The sequence below is a fragment of the Conger conger genome, unplaced genomic scaffold (assembly GCF_963514075.1).
Source record: "Conger conger unplaced genomic scaffold, fConCon1.1 SCAFFOLD_37, whole genome shotgun sequence".
Taxonomy (NCBI): Eukaryota; Metazoa; Chordata; class Actinopteri; order Anguilliformes; family Congridae; genus Conger; species Conger conger.
The window spans coordinates 765,989-788,781 of NW_026890511.1; the positions used below are offsets into that span (position 1 = coordinate 765,989).

The 22,793-nt window shown below is 39.3% G+C and overlaps 1 protein-coding gene and 1 long non-coding RNA gene across 2 annotated transcripts; both read right to left on the bottom strand.

Annotated features, from left to right (window-relative positions):
- Positions 1–622: 622 nt before the first annotated feature.
- On the bottom strand, positions 623–6,509 carry LOC133120474 (uncharacterized). The gene is made up of 8 exons (XM_061230326.1): positions 6,469–6,509; positions 6,035–6,171; positions 5,828–5,921; positions 5,609–5,708; positions 4,344–4,594; positions 4,019–4,205; positions 3,592–3,719; positions 623–3,496 (listed from the first exon to the last, which is right to left on the bottom strand). The coding sequence occupies exons 2-8, from the start codon at positions 6,073–6,075 to the stop codon at positions 3,179–3,181; spliced, it is 1,119 nt and encodes a 372-aa protein (XP_061086310.1). The 5' UTR covers positions 6,076–6,171; positions 6,469–6,509; the 3' UTR covers positions 623–3,178.
- Positions 6,510–6,519: 10 nt separating this feature from the next.
- On the bottom strand, positions 6,520–7,478 carry LOC133120475 (uncharacterized). The gene is made up of 4 exons (XR_009707342.1): positions 7,395–7,478; positions 7,045–7,185; positions 6,761–6,894; positions 6,520–6,611 (listed from the first exon to the last, which is right to left on the bottom strand). It is a non-coding gene; the product is annotated as an uncharacterized LOC133120475 (long non-coding RNA).
- Between the last annotated feature and the right edge of the window lie 15,315 nt (positions 7,479–22,793).

Genomic DNA, 22,793 nt, shown 5'->3' on the forward strand with positions numbered 1-22,793 from the left:
TCTTCAAGATATGCTCTTTTTCACCAACTACACAGTAAATCTTGCAGTGTCAAATGAACACTTAAAGAGTCAAATTTAACACTATTCCCGAGTGTATTTGGTCCCACTCAGAATTTGTGTTAAATTGACTCTTGCTCTTGTGTTAAAATTTTAGAGTTAAATTAACTCTAAATAGAGTACAAACTTAACACTCGCTTACACTGTATAGTGTTATTTAAACTTAACACTATAGGTTAAATAACTCTGGAGAGTGTAAATATTATTCTCAGTAGTGTTGATAATTTACTCTTCTGTGATAACAAATTAACTCTGATTGAGTTGAATTCCAATGCTCATTAACACTGCATTGAGTTATTAAAAGTTAACACTGGAGGGTCAAATAACTCTGATGAAGTGTTGATATTACACACTACTGTGTTGATAATTTACTCACTTGCAGTGAAAAAACATCTCTGAAAATAACACCCATTAACACTGCACAGTGTCAATGAAACCTGACACTATTGGTGAAAATAAACCTCACTGGTGTTAATTTTACACTTAATTTACTCTTGTAGTGTGAAATTATATTTACATACAATATACATTAAGTAAGTAAAAATCACAAGTTACCACAAAATAATGAATTCAACAATTTTATTTTTAGGTCAGGCCTAAAAAAATAATAAAACATCTCATAAAAAACAACAACATTGACCTCAGCAGGTCTGCATAAAGTGGCAATATGGAACAATGTAGTTTGAGAAATCTGTCGTTCCATACTTCATTTGAACATCAAATGGTTTGAAGTAACACAGCTGATTTATATCCAACACCTTTACAACTCTGTCTGGATGCAGTCTGACCTTAAAGGCATGGTAATGGTCATCAAAACACATGGTTTCCATCAGTTTTCCACAGAGCAATACACTGTCATCTTTCACAGCAATAGTCTTGATCTTACAAAACACAGGCATCTCAAATGCTACCTCAGTACAGATAATCAAGTCACAGCGGTACTCTGTACCATGATGTTTTATCCACTTGGCAGAAAAAACACTGGTTACTATCTCCAAATATGGAAGCAATCTCTGGACCTTCTTTGAGCTCAACAAGTGCCACCATCTTTCCTGGACCTAAGGTTAATCTTTCCTTGGTAAAGGACTCCTGATACATTGCCATACAACTTTGGTGCTTTTTGGCTAATGTCTTTGTAATGTTTTTAAAGCTTTTTAATTGTCTCTTAAAGAAGTTATGTTTAGCTTCATAACGCATGCACCACATGTGCAGAATTGGGCCGATGTTCCTTATATTACGAGGGTAATGTATCATGAAGTGATGCTTTGGCAATAGGTTGATTGTAGGAAATAACTGCTTGAAGAGCCGATGATGATCAGTGATTAAATGTTTGAGATAAATGGTCATGCCATCTGACAGGACTGGTGAAAATACAATGTTAACAATCTGTAGAAGCAAAAGCAGAAGATGCCAGTACTTATCATCTGTCTGTATTAAATCACCAAATAGCAGAGGCATATTGCGCAACAAGCACCAAGACTGTGTGGCATTCAACCCCAAATCATTACTTCCATCCAACAACTTGACTCTTGGAGGACGGTTTCGCTGCTGATTGTAACCATAGTCAAAAGCATGTATTCTGCCAGCCAGTTGTTCAGCATTTAGAAGTTTCTCCTGAAGAATGTACCGGAGAACAAGTTTCACCTCAAACTGAGCAACCCCCTCTAAAATATCATGCATGATATCTACAGAGAAGTTGGTGGCTGTGTTGAAATACTGAAGTGAATTCAACAGACAACTGCGTTTCACACCATATATATGAGGTAGCGTAGGATCTGTCTGTATAGTTTGACAGTGTTGTGCGTGCATCTCAACAGTTCTTAGTACAACATCCGGATCATCTTCACAGAATACAGTCTGAAAACGAGCTTTCTCAAGGAGACAGAAACGACAGCAATACCGAGCCCCAAATGACTCCACAAACCCAAACAGACCATGTAAGCCAAGGTTATCCCCGGTGACCTGAACTATGGTACCACGAATCACGTGTCTAAACATGGGAATTTTAAGTCCCTCTGTCTCCAGTACTTTCAGATCATTGACAAGTGGCTCAAGTATCAAATTAAAATCATAACGCTTAATGTCCTGTGCATGGAAAAGAGCACACAAATGAATATTAATCAAAGAGGAATTATAGATTGGGGGAAAATTTCTTAATGTAAAATATATAGCACCTAATTTATGTATACCCTTTTTAGAGCCCAATGGATTTGCAGTTTCAAAGTCATCATAAAAAAGCTGAATTTGTAAGGAATCTTTTTCTACAGAAAACAGGGGACTTTCTTTAAAATAGGTGGCATCTCTCAAGTCTGCATACACACCTTCCTTGGTCATGTGCCTGGGCTTTAACATGTCTGCAAGTTCTGGGTTTTGAAAAATGCTCTTCAGTGTTTCCAAAATGGGAATATATGCAAACTTATCAGTTACAATGACCTGGTCATATGTCCCAGTAGTTTTGTTTCTTCTGCTGTCAAATCTTGTGCCAAGCACCTTTTCAATGGGTTCAACTTTTCCCCATTTCTCTGTGAAGTGTTTGTTTCTTTTAGCCTCTGAATTTAAGGGTGTGAATGGGTTTTCCAACTTTTGGAATGACTGTTCTATGCTGTTCTTATTTTCTGTGTCCTGTGGAGATAAGCACTGTAGAGCTGCATCTTTAGCCTGACTATGAATCTTGGAAACCACTTCTTCCATGGTTGAGACAAAACTATTTACAGTAGACTGACTTAATCCAGCAGCCTTGAGTTGTGCGACAGCAGTGGCACACATATCTAGAGTGCTCCTATTGGAGTTTCTGAACAGTTCACATGTGGCCGTCACATCGACATCAGATGTTGTGGCGGTCTCATCTACATTAGCTATCACCGCCTCTCCTACACTGTTTACATTAACATCAGTGTCAACCTCTTGGTCAATATACTCAGTGTGTTTGGTGTTTAAATGTTTCCTAAAACCAGAAAACGTACCAAACATATAGCCACATCCAGTCTGAACACATTTAAGGCGAAGATTTTTTCCTGGCAAGTAACCGTGAACTAATCGCAAATGCCTAACAAGCATATTTGAACAACTTAACTCCTTCTGACAATCAAAACACTTCATGGTGGAGGAGAAACCTCATGCACTAATGAAGCAACCTCGCCCTAACTTCAGCAACACGAGGACTCTCCTTGACAATCCCAACATCAATACTGTACACAGTGGTCTGGAGGAACGTGTACATGTTGCGAAGCATGGTGTTGTATGCTGTGCCAAACACATAATGTGCCTTAAAGAGTTCATCAAAAGCACCAAGAGAAGAGATTGACTTGCAAGGTATGGCCTTCTTCTCGAGAACGATGTAGAACTGGTGGATCGCATTCTTCTTCACTCCAACAGCCAGGAGATAGGGTTGAACGCTGGTAGTGATGGCATCAAGATGCTCTTGGATGCTTGTTCCAGTCTGAGAAGACAAACACACATGGAGAAACGATTAGAATTACATGGTTGTAATATTATAATCATAAATTCATACATACATTAGGAGAAAATACCAACCTTCTTGAAGACCACAAGATGCTTCTCTGCTTGGGACGCCGACACCTTCCCTGGTCTCTTCCGACCCTGAGCAGAGGGTGGAATCAGGTGCAACAGCAGTAAAACCGATGAGAGGTCACTGTCCCAACCTGTAACGATACAAGTTGGATTTAAGACACTTGAATTATGTGGACCATAACCAAAATTCAGTCCATCTGCAATGTCAGCAGTATTTTTACAAAATAAGAGAAAAGACAGCAGTTCATCACAAGAAGCTCTGCCACTCAAAATATGAATATACAGTACCAGTAAAAAGCTTGGATGCACTCATTCAAGTGAATGGGAAGATAACTTTTGACTGGTTGATAATACAAAATGTCCTCGTACATTTTCCACAGAAGTCCATGAGTGAAAAACAACAAGAATGGTATGCTCAAAAGCAGCTTACCAACGTCAGCATCCACTTCAGTGTCATCCTCAGGAGGATCAGCTGCCAGCAGGAGCTCTTCAAGCTCACTGGTGGATGGAAGCTGTCTGCATTGTTGGATGATCTTTTTCTTGTATGTGGTCGGCCACCTTTCCAGAAGCTTGCCTGATACACCCTCTCCAAACATCAGAACGAAATCCTGTTCAACCTGGAGAGGGGGGATTGGGGGACAATTTCAGGATTTCACAGCCAACCAAAGTTAGTGGGTGCTAGTTGAGGTACAATACATCTACCATCTAGATTATTCAAGTGTCACAAAATGGTCAAAATAATGGCAGATAATTACCAAGCCCTTGACGTCTTGGAAACGTGGAAAGTCAGACAGTATGCTGCTTGACTGCTGGGGGTCGAGGACCTTGTTGCGCCTATAGTCAAATGTCAGTTTCATCTTGTTCTTCACTGTGTCCTCATCAGCTGAATGTTTCATTAGTGAGATCGCTTCCTTGCACTCCTCTTCGCTCAGGGCAGTCTCTGGAACAACATGGGAATCTCGTCTGGCAGTTGGTCCTCCTCCATGAGATGGTCCTCCACAGGATTCTACAGAATATGGGAAAATATCTCAACACACTCTACCAAGGCCACCAAGGCCTGATTGATGGAGTTCTGCAGGTACAGGTTTATACAGTAATCAATAATGTCGCTTGTTTTGTTAATCAACTCGTTGTACTCAAGATATGAATTGTCACATTGAAATTGATGAGCAGACTTTCAGCTTGTCATTGTTAGGCTGTACAGTGCTCAAAAAGTAATGAGCCAAAATGTACAAAAATTGTGTCACTAATATCATGTCTGGAGCTGACTAATTTAAAGGACAAGTTAGAGATTTAGCACTTTGAGGTCTGTTAGGTTATTTACCATCATATACAATGGTCCATATGAACATTTTGATGAACGGTGCACTCTTGTATATATTGCGAATTACTCATGGCTCCGCTATTTACACAATTGCTCCTTCAAACAGCATAAACTCACAGTGGTCAGGAAACTCAGGTGGTCAGAAAACTCACAGTGGTCACTGGCACTGATGTTCTGACAAAATAATTGCTGCAAAGTATGCTTCCTATCAGATTTTATGTAGCCTATAATTTAGCATGGAACTATTTTCAGTCACAGTGCAGCCATACACTTCCGCTGGAAATAGTTCCATGATACATAAACCTGATAGGCAGCATACTTTGCAGCAATGTTTTTGTCAGAACATCAGCGGACACCAGTGACCACTGAGTTTCCAGACTTTTAAAACGAGAGTTTATGGTGTTTCTTTTAAGGATTCTCTACATGCCAATCCAGATCCCATTGTGTAAATTAGCTGGGCCATGAGAAATTCGCAATATATAAGAATGCACGGTTGGTCAAAATCTTCATATGGACCATTGTATATAATAGTAAATAACCTTCTAACAGGCCTTAAAGTGCTAAATCCCGAACTTGTCTTTTAAGAAAACTGATTGTTTATTTATTGGCTGGAGAAACATGTGCAAAAAATAAAAGGCAATAACTGATCTTGTGACTGTTTTGTTTCATACATTTTCCCGGTATTATTAGTGTTACCTCCAAATGATGATCGTCTGTCTTTAGCAGCGCTTCTCTGAATAGTTTTAATCCTCCAGGCCAAGTACCCACTGCCACTCTCGCCATCATAATAATGCTCCTTGGAGGGTGAAAGGATAACAAAAACAGACACTTCACATTTAAAAGTGAAAAACAGCATGCTCTAGTAGGATTCAAAATGTATCAACATTGCCCCAACCATTACTGTGTGCAACTCACATAGCCATTCTTAGAGTGTGGGTCACTGAGGTAGGGGAATAAGGTCACGATTCCTCTGGCATACTTTTCTTTCAGCTGTCTGGGTGGTGAAGTACTGGAAGATTAAAGAAGAATGGATTTCTCAGTCATATTCCCTGGATTTCATTTAGATTTCAAATTCATCTGAAAGCTAGATTGAGAACAAACTAAAAACAAGGAGTTAATTACCCATTCTTCTCTGTCAAGTCAGCTGCCAATATGTTCACCATTTTCCTTCTGTTGTCATCCTGCAAGGACTTGGTTCGATGGTATTCATTTATTATGCGTTCTCCACCAGGTTTCTTGGAAAGAATGGATTCCACCAACTTGAAGCACAATGCAAAACAATTCAGTGTTAGGAATATACTGTATAGACTGCAATTCAAAGTTAAGGTAAAGGATAAGTATCCTTAATATCAGTTTTAACCCTATCTGAGGTCTGTCTAGCATGCTTCTGACTCGTGGAGATGATAATTTGAGAGATCCATCCAGTCTCAAGTGAGCTACGATATTCTTACAGGCGCGCGACCAGTACAATGGAAAAGATGGGGGCATAACATTGACCTTATAAAAATATGATAAACATGCATTTCTGAGTTGTGAATCACAGGGTGTAATCTTACCGGTCTCAGAATGCTCTCCTGTGAAATGTAGGCCAGCGTTTCCGCTGTTAAGGTTTTGCCGTGGCGTTGCGATAGATAGATAGCTCGGAGAGTGCAGACCTCTGCTCGTGATGCATGACCTTACTTCCTGTTTACGCGTTGACCTTGAGTGTTAAATTGCCATGTTAAATTGTGCCCATTGGCCCTCTTTCAAAATAGGCTACTGCTTCCTATACGGTTTGTACCTATACCTGTATCTTCACCTTATTGGTCATTTTATTAAGAGACATATTGCATGTGTGTCAACTCTTACTTGCTTAGCTTCTGTATCCAGCCTCTGGCGTTTTCTGGAAGGGCTCTCTGAAATGATGACAGTATCCTGTGAGCCCGACGAATCGAGGGATGATGGTTGGGACCGCTCAGATGAGGCTAGCGTGGAGACAGACTCTAACCATGAATGAAAAGGCAGGATAAATAAAAAAAGATTATACACAGTTCCCTCATAAACATGTCCCTTATCTAATCGAATGTAAGCTTCACATGACAAATAACTTATTCATTAAATCCATTAAATATAGATTACAAATGTAATCAAACCTGTGTCATATTTGATGGTTAGCACCCCAGTGGATGCATCTCTTGCTATATCCTCAAAAACATCGTCATCCAACTCGGTCCCTGAACTGTCAACAACTTTCACACCTTCTGTTACAGCTGGGACACCAAACTTTGCAAATGCTAGAAACAGGCACAAAAGCTTTTGTAAACAGAAATGTCATTGGATATCTAATGATTTCTAAATCTACTACTCACTAAATATTCACTTAATCTTGAATAATTGCTGTCTGCAATACAATAGATGAAGCCACAGCTCCGCCCAGTGGATAACCTGAGTCTCACATTGAGGACTTGATTTGTCACATTTCCCAAGTATCCCAATTTCTTACCTGCACTCAGAAACTCCGTCAGATTTGGTTCTGTAATCCGAACAAACTTTTGGACATCTCCCAGTTTTACTTTTAACAGCATGCTTGTAGCAGGCCTGCAAGAGAGTTACCGACGCAAAAAAGATTGGGCAACTTGAACACAGGAATGCAAACAGACAACAAAAAAGCGAGAGCTACCCCAGGGCTTTTCCTTGCATTTTCTAATGCACTCACTCTCATAACACACCGTTTCATAGTACAGATTACTTATATCATTCTCTAAGTCAGGGTATTTCCCCATTAACATTAGCTAGCAAGACACCTTCCAAGCTAAGCTAAGCTATAACACTCACCAAACCAAGGATTCAGAACTGACATTCTGCAATTTGTGAGTATCCAAAAACAGACATAAACGTTAGTCAACTCCGTGATTCTATAGATTTTTTTTCTTCTGTTGAATAGAGAAATTTACCTCAGTCCCTCGACGTGAAATGGCGCCCACGTGCAGTCTTGGCCGTCACTGAAATCTGTGGACGTTACAAAGAATACAATGCAATCACCCGCCACATTTCAACTCGGTCATGTTAGCCGTTTGAACTACGGTATTTTAAGATACAAAACCAGCTGGAGTATGGTGAACAATATTAAAGCTATTCTAAAAGGCTACTTCTGTTCAAATGTCAAATAACTGTTAATTGATTTCATACTGTAGGACAAATTTACCTCAGAACATGGCGTGCAAACGTTCGCCACTAAGCTAGCTAGCTAGGTAACGTAGCACTAACGTTAGTTTAGCCAACTCCCCAAAAATGGTCTTTGCCATTTCACTGGAACCTATGGAGCTAGCTACAAACAATACAATTCACAATCACCCCTCCACATTGTATTAACAACGTTAACATTACCTCTTGCAAGTTGCTGGAAGCCTATAGCTACCGAATTAATTAACTGTAGTCTAGGTTAGCTAGCACTAGCTAATGTTGCTTGCACATAGACTGCACGCATGAACTCGGTCACGTTAACGTTAGCCCTTTGAAATGTGGTATGTTAAGATACATAATCAGCTGGAGTATACGCGGTGAAGTTTGAAAGAGAAGGAGATGGGCGGAGCTTTCCAGAGTAGTTCTTACACCAGCCAATTAACTACGAAATATTTCACCAACACTGTGGGCATTTTACACAAACTGTTGTTGTAATAACTCTGAAAGAGTCAATGTACTTTGACACTGCATATTTTACACTGGGAAATTTACAGTGTATGAAACTTAGAGTGCCAAAGCTTGAAATCGTCATTTTGGGGATTTCACAAGCTCTGAATGCGGTTTCTGGCAAATGGGCATACACCTGATAGATTTTCGCCCCACCATCAAACCTTTTGGTTTTGGATGAAATGTGAGTTTTGACTTTCAAGAAATGCGCACTCTGAAAAACTTTGTTTCTGAATGCGGGAAAAGTTAAAGTTTTTATAAGGCCTATATCTAAAGCTCCTAAAGGAGCACATGGCTACCTTTGGGATATATGATATGGAACCACTCACCATCATACATATTTCATTTGGGAGCAGCTAGTGTATTCTCTCTTCAAGATATGCTCTTTTTCACCAACTATGAAACTTAGAGTGCCAAAGCTTGAAATCGTCATTTTGGGGATTTCACAAGCTCTGAATGCGGTTTCTGGCAAATGGGCATAAACCTGATAGATTTTCGCCCCACCATCAAACCTTTTGGTTTTGGATGAAATGTGAGTTTTGACTTTCAAGAAATGCGCACTCTGAAAAACTTTGTTTCTGAATGCGGGAAAAGTTAAAGTTTTTATAAGGCCTATATCTAAAGCTCCTAAAGGAGCACATGGCTACCTTTGGGATATATGATATGGAACCACTCACCATCATACATATTTAATTTGGGAGCAGCTAGTGTATTCTCTCTTCAAGATATGCTCTTTTTCACCAACTATGAAACTTAGAGTGCCAAAGCTTGAAATCGTCATTTTGGGGATTTCACAAGCTCTGAATGCGGTTTCTGGCAAATGGGCATACACCTGATAGATTTTCGCCCCACCATCAAACCTTTTGGTTTTGGATGAAATGTGAATTTTGACTTTCAAGAAATGCGCACTCTGAAAAACGTTGTTTCTGAATACGGGAAAAGTTAAAGTTTTTATAAGGCCTATATCTAAAGCTCCTAAAGGAGCACATGGCTACCTTTGGGATATATGATATGGAACCACTCACCATCATACATATTTCATTTGGGAGCAGCTAGTGTATTCTCTCTTCAAGATATGCTCTTTTTCACCAACTATGAAACTTAGAGTGCCAAAGCTTGAAATCGTCATTTTGGGGATTTCACAAGCTCTGAATGCGGTTTCTGGCAAATGGACATAAACCTGATAGATTTTCGCCCCATCATCAAACCTTTTGGTTTTGGATGAAATGTGAGTTTTGACTTTCAAGAAATGCGCACTCTGAAAAACTTTGTTTCTGAATGCGGGAAAAGTTAAAGTTTTTATAAGGCCTATATCTAAAGCTCCTAAAAGAGCACATGGCTACCTTTGGGATATATGATATGGAACCACTCACCATCATACATATTTCAATTGGGAGTAGCTAGTGTATTCTCTCTTCAAGATATGCTCTTTTTCACCAACTATGAAACTTAGAGTGCCAAAGCTTGAAATCGTCATTTTGGGGATTTCACTAGCTCTGAATGCGGTTTCTGGCAAATGGGCATACACCTGATAGATTTTCGCCCCACCATCAAACCTTCTGGTTTTGGATGAAATGTGAGTTTTGACTTTCAAGAAATGCGCACTCTGAAAAACTTTGTTTCTGAATGCGGGAAAAGTTAAAGTTGTTAAAAAGGCCTATATCTAAAGCTCCTAAAGGAGCACATGGCTACCTTTGGGATATATGATATGGAACCACTCACCATCACACATATTTCATTTGGGAGCAGCTAGTGTATTCTCTCTTCAAGATATGCTCTTTTTCACCAACTATGAAACTTAGAGTGCCAAAGCTTGAAATCGTCATTTTGGGGATTTCACAAGCTCTGAATGCGGTTTCTGGCAAATGGGCATACACCTGATAGATTTTCGCCCCACCATCAAACCTTTTGGTTTTGGATGAAATGTGAGTTTTGACTTTCAAGAAATGCACACTCTGAAAAACTTTGTTTCTGAATGCGGGAAAAGTTAAAGTTTTTATAAGGCCTATATCTAAAGCTCCTAAAGGAGCACATGGCTACCTTTGGGATATATGATATGGAACCACTCACCATCACACATATTTCATTTGGGAGCAGCTAGTGTATTCTCTCTTCAAGATATGCTCTTTTTCACCAACTATGAAACTTAGAGTGCCAAAGCTTGAAATCGTCATTTTGGGGATTTCACAAGCTCTGAATGCGGTTTCTGGCAAATGGGCATAAACCTGATAGATTTTCGCCCCACCATCAAACCTTTTGGTTTTGGATGAAATGTGAGTTTTGACTTTCAAGAAATGCGCACTCTGAAAAACTTTGTTTCTGAATGCGGGAAAAGTTAAAGTTTTTATAAGGCCTATATCTAAAGCTCCTAAAGGAGCACATGGCTACCTTTGGGATATATGATATGGAACCACTCACCATCATACATATTTCATTTGGGAGCAGCTAGTGTATTCTCTCTTCAAGATATGCTCTTTTTCACCAACTATGAAACTTAGAGTGCCAAAGCTTGAAATCGTCATTTTGGGGATTTCACAAGCTCTGAATGCGGTTTCTGGCAAATGGGCATAAACCTGATAGATTTTCGCCCCACCATCAAACCTTTTGGTTTTGGATGAAATGTGAGTTTTGACTTTCAAGAAATGCGCACTCTGAAAAACTTTGTTTCTGAATGCGGGAAAAGTTAAAGTTTTTATAAGGCCTATATCTAAAGCTCCTAAAGGAGCACATGGCTACCTTTGGGATATATGATATGGAACCACTCACCATCATACATATTTCATTTGGGAGCAGCTAGTGTATTCTCTCTTCAAGATATGCTCTTTTTCACCAACTATGAAACTTAGAGTGCCAAAGCTTGAAATCGTCATTTTGGGGATTTCACAAGCTCTGAATGCGGTTTCTGGCAAATGGGCATACACCTGATAGATTTTCGCCCCACCATCAAACTTTTGGTTTTGGATGAAATGTGAGTTTTGACTTTCAAGAAATGCGCACTCTGAAAAACGTTGTTTCTGAATACGGGAAAAGTTAAAGTTTTTATAAGGCCTATATCTAAAGCTCCTAAAGGAGCACATGGCTACCTTTGGGATATATGATATGGAACCACTCACCATCATACATATTTCATTTGGGAGCAGCTAGTGTATTCTCTCTTCAAGATATGCTCTTTTTCACCAACTATGAAACTAAGAGTGCCAAAGCTTGAAATCGTCATTTTGGCGATTTCACAAGCTCTGAATGCGGTTTCTGGCAAATGGGCATACACCTGATAGATTTTCGCCCCACCATCAAACCTTCTGGTTTTGGATGAAATGTGAGTTTTGACTTTCAAGAAATGCGCACTCTGAAAAACTTTGTTTCTGAATGCGGGAAAAGTTAAAGTTTTTATAAGGCCTATATCTAAAGCTCCTAAAAGAGCACATGGCTACCTTTGGGATATATGATATGGAACCACTCACCATCATACATATTTCAATTGGGAGTAGCTAGTGTATTCTCTCTTCAAGATATGCTCTTTTTCACCAACTATGAAACTTAGAGTGCCAAAGCTTGAAATCGTCATTTTGGGGATTTCACTAGCTCTGAATGCGGTTTCTGGCAAATGGGCATACACCTGATAGATTTTCGCCCCACCATCAAACCTTCTGGTTTTGGATGAAATGTGAGTTTTGACTTTCAAGAAATGCGCACTCTGAAAAACTTTGTTTCTGAATGCGGGAAAAGTTAAAGTTGTTAAAAAGGCCTATATCTAAAGCTCCTAAAGGAGCACATGGCTACCTTTGGGATATATGATATGGAACCACTCACCATCATACATATTTCATTTGGGAGCAGCTAGTGTATTCTCTCTTCAAGATATGCTCTTTTTCACCAACTATGAAACTTAGAGTGCCAAAGCTTGAAATCGTCATTTTGGCGATTTCACAAGCTCTGAATGCGGTTTCTGGCAAATGGGCATAAACCTGATAGATTTTCGCCCCACCATCAAACCTTTTGGTTTTGGATGAAATGTGAGTTTTGACTTTCAAGAAATGCGCACTCTGAAAAACTTTGTTTCTGAATGCGGGAAAAGTTAAAGTTTTTATAAGGCCTATATCTAAAGCTCCTAAAGGAGCACATGGCTACCTTTGGGATATATGATATGGAACCACTCACCATCATACATATTTCATTTGGGAGCAGCTAGTGTATTCTCTCTTCAAGATATGCTCTTTTTCACCAACTATGAAACTTAGAGTGCCAAAGCTTGAAATTGTCATTTTGGGGATTTCACAAGCTCTGAATGCGGTTTCTGGCAAATGGGCATAAACCTGATAGATTTTCGCCCCACCATCAAACCTTTTGGTTTTGGATGAAATGTGAGTTTTGACTTTCAAGAAATGCGCACTCTGAAAAACTTTGTTTCTGAATGCGGGAAAAGTTAAAGTTTTTATAAGGCCTATATCTAAAGCTCCTAAAGGAGCACATGGCTACCTTTGGGATATATGATATGGAACCACTCACCATCATACATATTTCATTTGGGAGCAGCTAGTGTATTCTCTCTTCAAGATATGCTCTTTTTCACCAACTATGAAACTTAGAGTGCCAAAGCTTGAAATCGTCATTTTGGGGATTTCACAAGCTCTGAATGCGGTTTCTGGCAAATGGGCATACACCTGATAGATTTTCGCCCCACCATCAAACCTTTTGGTATTGGATGAAATGTGAGTTTTGACTTTCAAGAAATGCGCACTCTGAAAAACGTTGTTTCTGAATGCGGGAAAAGTTAAAGTTTTTATAAGGCCTATATCTAAAGCTCCTAAAAGAGCACATGGCTACCTTTGGGATATATGATATGGAACCACTCACCATCATACATATTTCAATTGGGAGTAGCTAGTGTATTCTCTCTTCAAGATATGCTCTTTTTCACCAACTATGAAACTTAGAGTGCCAAAGCTTGAAATCGTCATTTTGGGGATTTCACTAGCTCTGAATGCGGTTTCTGGCAAATGGGCATACACCTGATAGATTTTCGCCCCACCATCAAACCTTCTGGTTTTGGATGAAATGTGAGTTTTGACTTTCAAGAAATGCGCACTCTGAAAAACTTTGTTTCTGAATGCGGGAAAAGTTAAAGTTGTTAAAAAGGCCTATATCTAAAGCTCCTAAAGGAGCACATGGCTACCTTTGGGATATATGATATGGAACCACTCACCATCATACATATTTCATTTGGGAGCAGCTAGTGTATTCTCTCTTCAAGATATGCTCTTTTTCACCAACTATGAAACTTAGAGTGCCAAAGCTTGAAATTGTCATTTTGGGGATTTCACAAGCTCTGAATGCGGTTTCTGGCAAATGGGCATAAACCTGATAGATTTTCGCCCCACCATCAAACCTTTTGGTTTTGGATGAAATGTGAGTTTTGACTTTCAAGAAATGCGCACTCTGAAAAACTTTGTTTCTGAATGCGGGAAAAGTTAAAGTTTTTATAAGGCCTATATCTAAAGCTCCTAAAGGAGCACATGGCTACCTTTGGGATATATGATATGGAACCACTCACCATCATACATATTTCATTTGGGAGCAGCTAGTGTATTCTCTCTTCAAGATATGCTCTTTTTCACCAACTATGAAACTTAGAGTGCCAAAGCTTGAAATCGTCATTTTGGGGATTTCACAAGCTCTGAATGCGGTTTCTGGCAAATGGGCATACACCTGATAGATTTTCGCCCCACCATCAAACCTTTTGGTTTTGGATGAAATGTGAGTTTGACTTTCAAGAAATGCGCACTCTGAAAAACGTTGTTTCTGAATGCGGGAAAAGTTAAAGTTTTTATAAGGCCTATATCTAAAGCTCCTAAAAGAGCACATGGCTACCTTTGGGATATATGATATGGAACCACTCACCATCATACATATTTCAATTGGGAGTAGCTAGTGTATTCTCTCTTCAAGATATGCTCTTTTTCACCAACTATGAAACTTAGAGTGCCAAAGCTTGAAATCGTCATTTTGGGGATTTCACTAGCTCTGAATGCGGTTTCTGGCAAATGGGCATACACCTGATAGATTTTCGCCCCACCATCAAACCTTCTGGTTTTGGATGAAATGTGAGTTTTGACTTTCAAGAAATGCGCACTCTGAAAAACTTTGTTTCTGAATGCGGGAAAAGTTAAAGTTGTTAAAAAGGCCTATATCTAAAGCTCCTAAAGGAGCACATGGCTACCTTTGGGATATATGATATGGAACCACTCACCATCATACATATTTCATTTGGGAGCAGCTAGTGTATTCTCTCTTCAAGAGATGCTCTTTTTCACCAACTATGAAACTTAGAGTGCCAAAGCTTGAAATCGTCATTTTGGCGATTTCACAAGCTCTGAATGCGGTTTCTGGCAAATGGGCATACTCCTGATAGATTTTCGCCCCACCATCAAACCTTTTGGTTTTGGATGAAATGTGAGTTTTGACTTTCAAGAAATGCGCACTCTGAAAAACTTTGTTTCTGAATGCGGGAAAAGTTAAAGTTTTTATAAGGCCTATATCTAAAGCTCCTAAAGGAGCACATGGCTACCTTTGGGATATATGATATGGAACCACTCACCATCATACATATTTCATTTGGGAGCAGCTAGTGTATTCTCTCTTCAAGATATGCTCTTTTTCACCAACTATGAAACTTAGAGTGCCAATGCTTGAAATCGTCATTTTGGGGATTTCACAAGCTCTGAATGCGGTTTCTAGCAAATGGGCATACACCTGATAGATTTTCGCCCCACCATCAAACCTTCTGGTTTTGGATGAAATGTGAGTTTTGACTTTCAAGAAATGCGCACTCTGAAAAACTTTGTTTCTGAATGCGGGAAAAGTTAAAGTTGTTAAAAAGGCCTATATCTAAAGCTCCTAAAGGAGCACATGGCTACCTTTGGGATATATGATATGGAACCACTCACCATCATACATATTTCATTTGGGAGCAGCTAGTGTATTCTCTCTTCAAGAGATGCTCTTTTTCACCAACTATGAAACTTAGAGTGCCAAAGCTTGAAATCGTCATTTTGGCGATTTCACAAGCTCTGAATGCGGTTTCTGGCAAATGGGCATACTCCTGATAGATTTTCGCCCCACCATCAAACCTTTTGGTTTTGGATGAAATGTGAGTTTTGACTTTCAAGAAATGCGCACTCTGAAAAACTTTGTTTCTGAATGCGGGAAAAGTTAAAGTTTTTATAAGGCCTATATCTAAAGCTCCTAAAGGAGCACATGGCTACCTTTGGGATATATGATATGGAACCACTCACCATCATACATATTTCATTTGGGAGCAGCTAGTGTATTCTCTCTTCAAGATATGCTCTTTTTCACCAACTATGAAACTTAGAGTGCCAAAGCTTGAAATCGTCATTTTGGGGATTTCACAAGCTCTGAATGCGGTTTCTGGCAAATGGGCATACACCTGATAGATTTTCGCCCCACCATCAAACCTTTTGGTTTTGGATGAAATGTGAGTTTTCACTTTCAAGAAATGCGCACTCTGAAAAACTTTGTTTCTGAATGCGGGAAAAGTTAAAGTTTTTATAAGGCCTATATCTAAAGCTCCTAAAGGAGCACATGGCTACCTTTGGGATATATGATATGGAACCACTCACCATCATACATATTTCATTTGGGAGCAGCTAGTGTATTCTCTCTTCAAGATATGCTCTTTTTCACCAACTATGAAACTTAGAGTGCCAAAGCTTGAAATCGTCATTTTGGGGATTTCACAAGCTCTGAATGCGGTTTCTGGCAAATGGGCATAAACCTGATAGATTTTCGCCCCACCATCAAACCTTTTGGTTTTGGATGAAATGTGAGTTTTGACTTTCAAGAAATGCGCACTCTGAAAAACTTTGTTTCTGAATGCGGGAAAAGTTAAAGTTTTTATAAGGCCTATATCTAAAGCTCCTAAAGGAGCACATGGCTACCTTTGGGATATATGATATGGAACCACTCACCATCATACATATTTCATTTGGGAGCAGCTAGTGTATTCTCTCTTCAAGATATGCTCTTTTTCACCAACTATGAAACTTAGAGTGCCAAAGCTTGAAATCGTCATTTTGGGGATTTCACAAGCTCTGAATGCGGTTTCTGGCAAATGGGCATACACCTGATAGATTTTCGCCCCACCATCAAACCTTTTGGTTTTGGATGAAATGTGAGTTTTGACTTTCAAGAAATGCGCACTCTGAAAAACGTTGTTTCTGAATGCGGGAAAAGTTAAAGTTTTTATAAGGCCTATATCGAAAGCTCCTAAAGGAGCACATGGCTACCTTTGGGATATATGATATGGAACCACTCACCATCATACATATTTCATTTGGGAGCAGATAGTGTATTCTCTCTTCAAGATATGCTCTTTTTCACCAACTATGAAACTTAGAGTGCCAAAGCTTGAAATCGTCATTTTGGGGATTTCACAAGCTCTGAATGCGGTTTCTGGCAAATGGGCATAAACCTGATAGATTTTCGCCCCACCATCAAACCTTTTGGTTTTGGATGAAATGTGAGTTTTGACTTTCAAGAAATGCGCACTCTGAAAAACTTTGTTTCTGAATGCGGGAAAAGTTAAAGTTGTTATAAGGCCTATATCTAAAGCTGCTAAAGGAGCACATGGCTACCTTTGGGATATATGATATGGAACCACTCACCATCATACATATTTCATTTGGGAGCAGCTAGTGTATTCTCTCTTCAAGATATGCTCTTTTTCACCAACTATGAAACTTAGAGTGCCAAAGCTTGAAATCGTCATTTTGGGGATTTCACAAGCTCTGAATGCGGTTTCTGGCAAATGGGCATACACCTGATAGATTTTCGCCCCACCATCAAACCTTTTGGTTTTGGATGAAATGTGAGTTTTGACTTTCAAGAAATGCGCACTCTGAAAAACTTTGTTTCTGAATGCGGGAAAAGTTAAAGTTGTTATAAGGCCTATATCTGAAGCTCCTAAAGGAGCACATGGCTACCTTTGGGATATATGATATGTAACCACTCACCATCATACATATTTCATTTGGGAGCAGCTAGTGTATTCTCTCTTCAAGATATGCTCTTTTTCACCAACTATGAAACTTAGAGTGCCAAAGCTTGAAATCGTCATTTTGGGGATTTCACAAGCTCTGAATGCGGTTTCTGGCAAATGGGCATACACCTGATAGATTTTCGCCCCACCATCAAACCTTTTGGTTTTGGATGAAATGTGAGTTTTGACTTTCAAGAAATGCGCACTCTGAAAAACTTTGTTTCTGAATGCGGGAAAAGTTAAAGTTGTTATAAGGCCTATATCTAAAGCTCCTAAAGGAGCACATGGCTACCTTTGGGATATATGATATGGAACCACTCACCATCATACATATTTCATTTGGGAGCAGCTAGTGTATTCTCTCTTCAAGATATGCTCTTTTTCACCAACTATGAAAGTTAGAGTGCCAAAGCTTGAAATCGTCATTTTGGGGATTTCACAAGCTCTGAATGCGGTTTCTGGCAAATGGGCATACACCTGATAGATTTTCGCCCAACCATCAAACCTTTTGGTTTTGGATGAAATGTGAGTTTTGACTTTCAAGAAATGCGCACTCTGAAAAACTTTGTTTCTGAATGCGGGAAAAGTTAAAGTTGTTATAAGGCCTATATCTAAAGCTCCTAAAGGGGCACATGGCAACCTTTGGGATATATGATATGTAACCACTCACCATCATACATATTTCATTTGGGAGCAGCTAGTGTATTCTCTCTTCAAGATATGCTCTTTTTCACCAACTATGAAACTTAGAGTGCCAAAGCTTGAAATCGTCATTTTGGCGATTTCACAAGCTCTGAATGCGGTTTCTGGCAAATGGGCATACACCTGATAGATTTTCGCCCCACCATCAAACCTTTTGGTTTTGGATGAAATGTGAGTTTTGACTTTCAAGAAATGCGCACTCTGAAAAACTTTGTTTCTGAATGCGGGAAAAGTTAAAGTTTTTATAAGGCCTATATCTAAAGCTCCTAAAGGAGCACATGGCTACCTTTGGGATATATGATATGGAACCACTCACCATCATACATATTTCATTTGGGAGCAGCTAGTGTATTCTCTCTTCAAGATATGCTCTTTTTCACCAACTATGAAACTTAGAGTGCCAAAGCTTGAAATCGTCATTTTGGGGATTTCACAAGCTCTGAATGCGGTTTCTGGCAAATGGGCATACACCTGATAGATTTTCGCCCCACCATCAAACCTTTTGGTTTTGGATGAAATGTGAGTTTTGACTTTCAAGAAATGCGCACTCTGAAAAACTTTGTTTCTGAATGCGGGAAAAGTTAAAGTTTTTATAAGGCCTATATCTAAAGCTCCTAAAGGAGCACATGGCTACCTTTGGGATATATGATATGGAACCACTCACCATCATACATATTTCATTTGGGAGCAGCTAGTGTATTCTCTCTTCAAGATATGCTCTTTTTCACCAACTATGAAACTTAGAGTGCCAAAGCTTGAAATCGTCATTTTGGGGATTTCACAAGCTCTGAATGCGGTTTCTGGCAAATGGGCATACACCTGATAGATTTTCGCCCCACCATCAAACCTTTTGGTTTTGGATGAAATGTGAGTTTTGACTTTCAAGAAATGCGCACTCTGAAACACTTTGTTTCTGAATGCGGGAAAAGTTAAAGTTTTTATAAGGCCTATATCTAAAGCTCCTAAAGGAGCACATGGCTACCTTTGGGATATATGATATGGAACCACTCACCATCATACATATTTCATTTGGGAGCAGCTAGTGTATTCTCTCTTCAAGATATGCTCTTTTTCACCAACTATGAAACTTAGAGTGCCAAAGCTTGAAATCGTCATTTTGGGGATTTCACAAGCTCTGAATGCGGTTTCTGGCAAATGGGCATACACCTGATAGATTTTCGCCCCACCATCAAACCTTTTGGTTTTGGATGAAATGTGAGTTTTGACTTTCAAGAAATGCGCACTCTGAAACACTTTGTTTCTGAATGCGGGAAAAGTTAAAGTTTTTATAAGGCCTATATCTAAAGCTCCTAAAGGAGCACATGGCTACCTTTGGGATATATGATATGGAACCACTCACCATCATACATATTTCATTTGGGAGCAGCTAGTGTATTCTCTCTTGAAGATATGCTCTTTTTCACCAACTATGAAACTTAGAGTGCCAAAGCTTGAAATCGTCATTTTGGGGATTTCACAAGCTCTGAATGCGGTTTCTGGCAAATGGGCATACACCTGATAGATTTTCGCCCCACCATCAAACCTTTTGGTTTTGGATGAAATGTGAGTTTTGACTTTCAAGAAATGCGCACTCTGAAAAACGTTGTTTCTGAATGCGGGAAAAGTTAAAGTTTTTATAAGGCCTATATCTAAAGCTCCTAAAGGAGCACATGGCTACCTTTGGGATATATGATATGGAACCACTCACCATCATACATATTTCATTTGGGAGCAGATAGTGTATTCTCTCTTCAAGATATGCTCTTTTTCACCAACTATGAAACTTAGAGTGCCAAAGCTTGAAATCGTCATTTTGGGGATTTCACAAGCTCTGAATGCGGTTTCTGGCAAATGGGCATAAACCTGATAGATTTTCGCCCCACCATCAAACCTTTTGGTTTTGGATGAAATGTGAGTTTTGACTTTCAAGAAATGCGCACTCTGAAAAACTTTGTTTCTGAATGCGGGAAAAGTTAAAGTTTTTATAAGGCCTATATCTAAAGCTCCTGAAGGAGCACATGGCTACCTTTGGGATATATGATTTGGAACCACTCACCATCATACATATTTCATTTGGGAGCAGCTAGTGTATTCTCTCTTCAAGATATGCTCTTTTTCACCAACTATGAAACTTAGAGTGCCAAAGCTTGAAATCGTCATTTTGGGGATTTCACAAGCTCTGAATGCGGTTTCTGGCAAATGGGCATACACCTGATAGATTTTCGCCCCACCATCAAACCTTTTGGTTTTGGATGAAATGTGAGTTTTGACTTTCAAGAAATGCGCACTCTGAAAAACTTTGTTTCTGAATGCGGGAAAAGTTAAAGTTGTTATAAGGCCTATATCTGAAGCTCCTAAAGGAGCACATGGCTACCTTTGGGATATATGATATGTAACCACTCACCATCATACATATTTCATTTGGGAGCAGCTAGTGTATTCTCTCTTCAAGATATGCTCTTTTTCACCAACTATGAAACTTAGAGTGCCAAAGCTTGAAATCGTCATTTTGGGGATTTCACAAGCTCTGAATGCGGTTTCTGGCAAATGGGCATACACCTGATAGATTTTCGCCCCACCATCAAACCTTTTGGTTTTGGATGAAATGTGAGTTTTGACTTTCAAGAAATGCGCACTCTGAAAAACTTTGTTTCTGAATGCGGGAAAAGTTAAAGTTTTCATAAGGCCTATATCTAAAGCTCCTAAAGGAGCACATGGCTACCTTTGGGATATATGATATGGAACCACTCACCATCATACATATTTCATTTGGGAGCAGCTAGTGTATTCTCTCTTCAAGATATGCTCTTTTTCACCAACTATGAAACTTAGAGTGCCAAAGCTTGAAATCGTCATTTTGGGGATTTCACAAGCTCTGAATGCGGTTTCTGACAAATGGGCATACACCTGATAGATTTTCGCCCAACCATCAAACCTTTTGGTTTTGGATGAAATGTGAGTTTTGACTTTCAAGAAATGCGCACTCTGAAAAACTTTGTTTCTGAATGCGGGAAAAGTTAAAGTTGTTGTAAGGCCTATATCTAAAGCTCCTAAAGGGGCACATGGCAACCTTTGGGATATATGATATGTAACCACTCACCATCATACATATTTCATTTGGGAGCAGCTAGTGTATTCTCTCTTCAAGATATGCTCTTTTTCACCAACTATGAAACTTAGAGTGCCAAAGCTTGAAATCGTCATTTTGGCGATTTCACAAGCTCTGAATGCGGTTTCTGGCAAATGGGCATACACCTGATAGATTTTCGCCCCACCATCAAACCTTTTGGTTTTGGATGAAATGTGAGTTTTGACTTTCAAGAAATGCGCACTCTGAAAAACTTTGTTTCTGAATGCGGGAAAAGTTAAAGTTTTTATAAGGCCTATATCTAAAGCTACTAAAGGAGCACATGGCTACCTTTGGGATATATGATATGGAACCACTCACCATCATACATATTTCATTTGGGAGCAGCTAGTGTATTCTCTCTTCAAGATATGCTCTTTTTCACCAACTATGAAACTTAGAGTGCCAAAGCTTGAAATCGTCATTTTGGGGATTTCACAAGCTCTGAATGCGGTTTCTGGCAAATGGGCATACACCTGATAGATTTTCGCCCCACCATCAAACCTTTTGGTTTTGGATGAAATGTGAGTTTTGACTTTCAAGAAATGCGCACTCTGAAAAACTTTGTTTCTGAATGCGGGAAAAGTTAAAGTTTTTATAAGGCCTATATCTAAAGCTCCTAAAGGAGCACATGGCTACATTTGGGATATATGATATGGAACCACTCACCATCATACATATTTCATTTGGGAGCAGCTAGTGTATTCTCTCTTCAAGATATGCTCTTTTTCACCAACTATGAAACTTAGAGTGCCAAAGCTTGAAATCGTCATTTTGGGGATTTCACAAGCTCTGAATGCGGTTTCTGGCAATTGGGCATACACCTGATAGATTTTCGCCCCACCATCAAACCTTTTGGTTTTGGATGAAATGTGAGTTTTGACTATAAAGAAATGCGCACTCTGAAAAACTTTGTTTCTGAATGCGGGAAAAGTTAAAGTTTTTATAAGGCCTATATCTAAAGCTCCTAAAGGAGCACATGGCTACCTTTGGGATATATGATATGGAACCACTCACCATCATACATATTTCATTTGGGAGCAGCTAGTGTATTCTCTCTTCAAGATATGCTCTTTTTCACCAACTATGAAACTTAGAGTGCCAAAGCTTGAAATCGTCATTTTGGGGATTTCACAAGCTCTGAATGCGGTTTCTGGCAAATGGGCATACACCTGATAGATTTTCGCCCCACCATCAAACCTTTTGGTTTTGGATGAAATGTGAGTTTTGACTTTCAAGAAATGCGCACTCTGAAAAACGTTGTTTCTGAATGCGGGAAAAGTTAAAGTTGTTATAAGGCCTATATCTAAAGCTCCTAAAGGAGC

What these genes read in the sequence shown, in the direction of transcription:
- LOC133120474 (XM_061230326.1), bottom strand. Translation starts at nt 6,075, where the DNA reads ATGGTGAACATATTGGCAGCTGACTTGACAGAGAAGAATGG. An exon ending in CAGACGATCATCATTTGGAG is followed by an intron (nt 4,595 to 5,608) that starts GTAACACTAATA and finishes CATATTCTGTAG; the next exon opens with AATCCTGTGGAGGACCATCT. An exon ending in TGAAGTGGATGCTGACGTTG is followed by an intron (nt 3,720 to 4,018) that starts GTAAGCTGCTTT and finishes GTATCGTTACAG; the next exon opens with GTTGGGACAGTGACCTCTCA.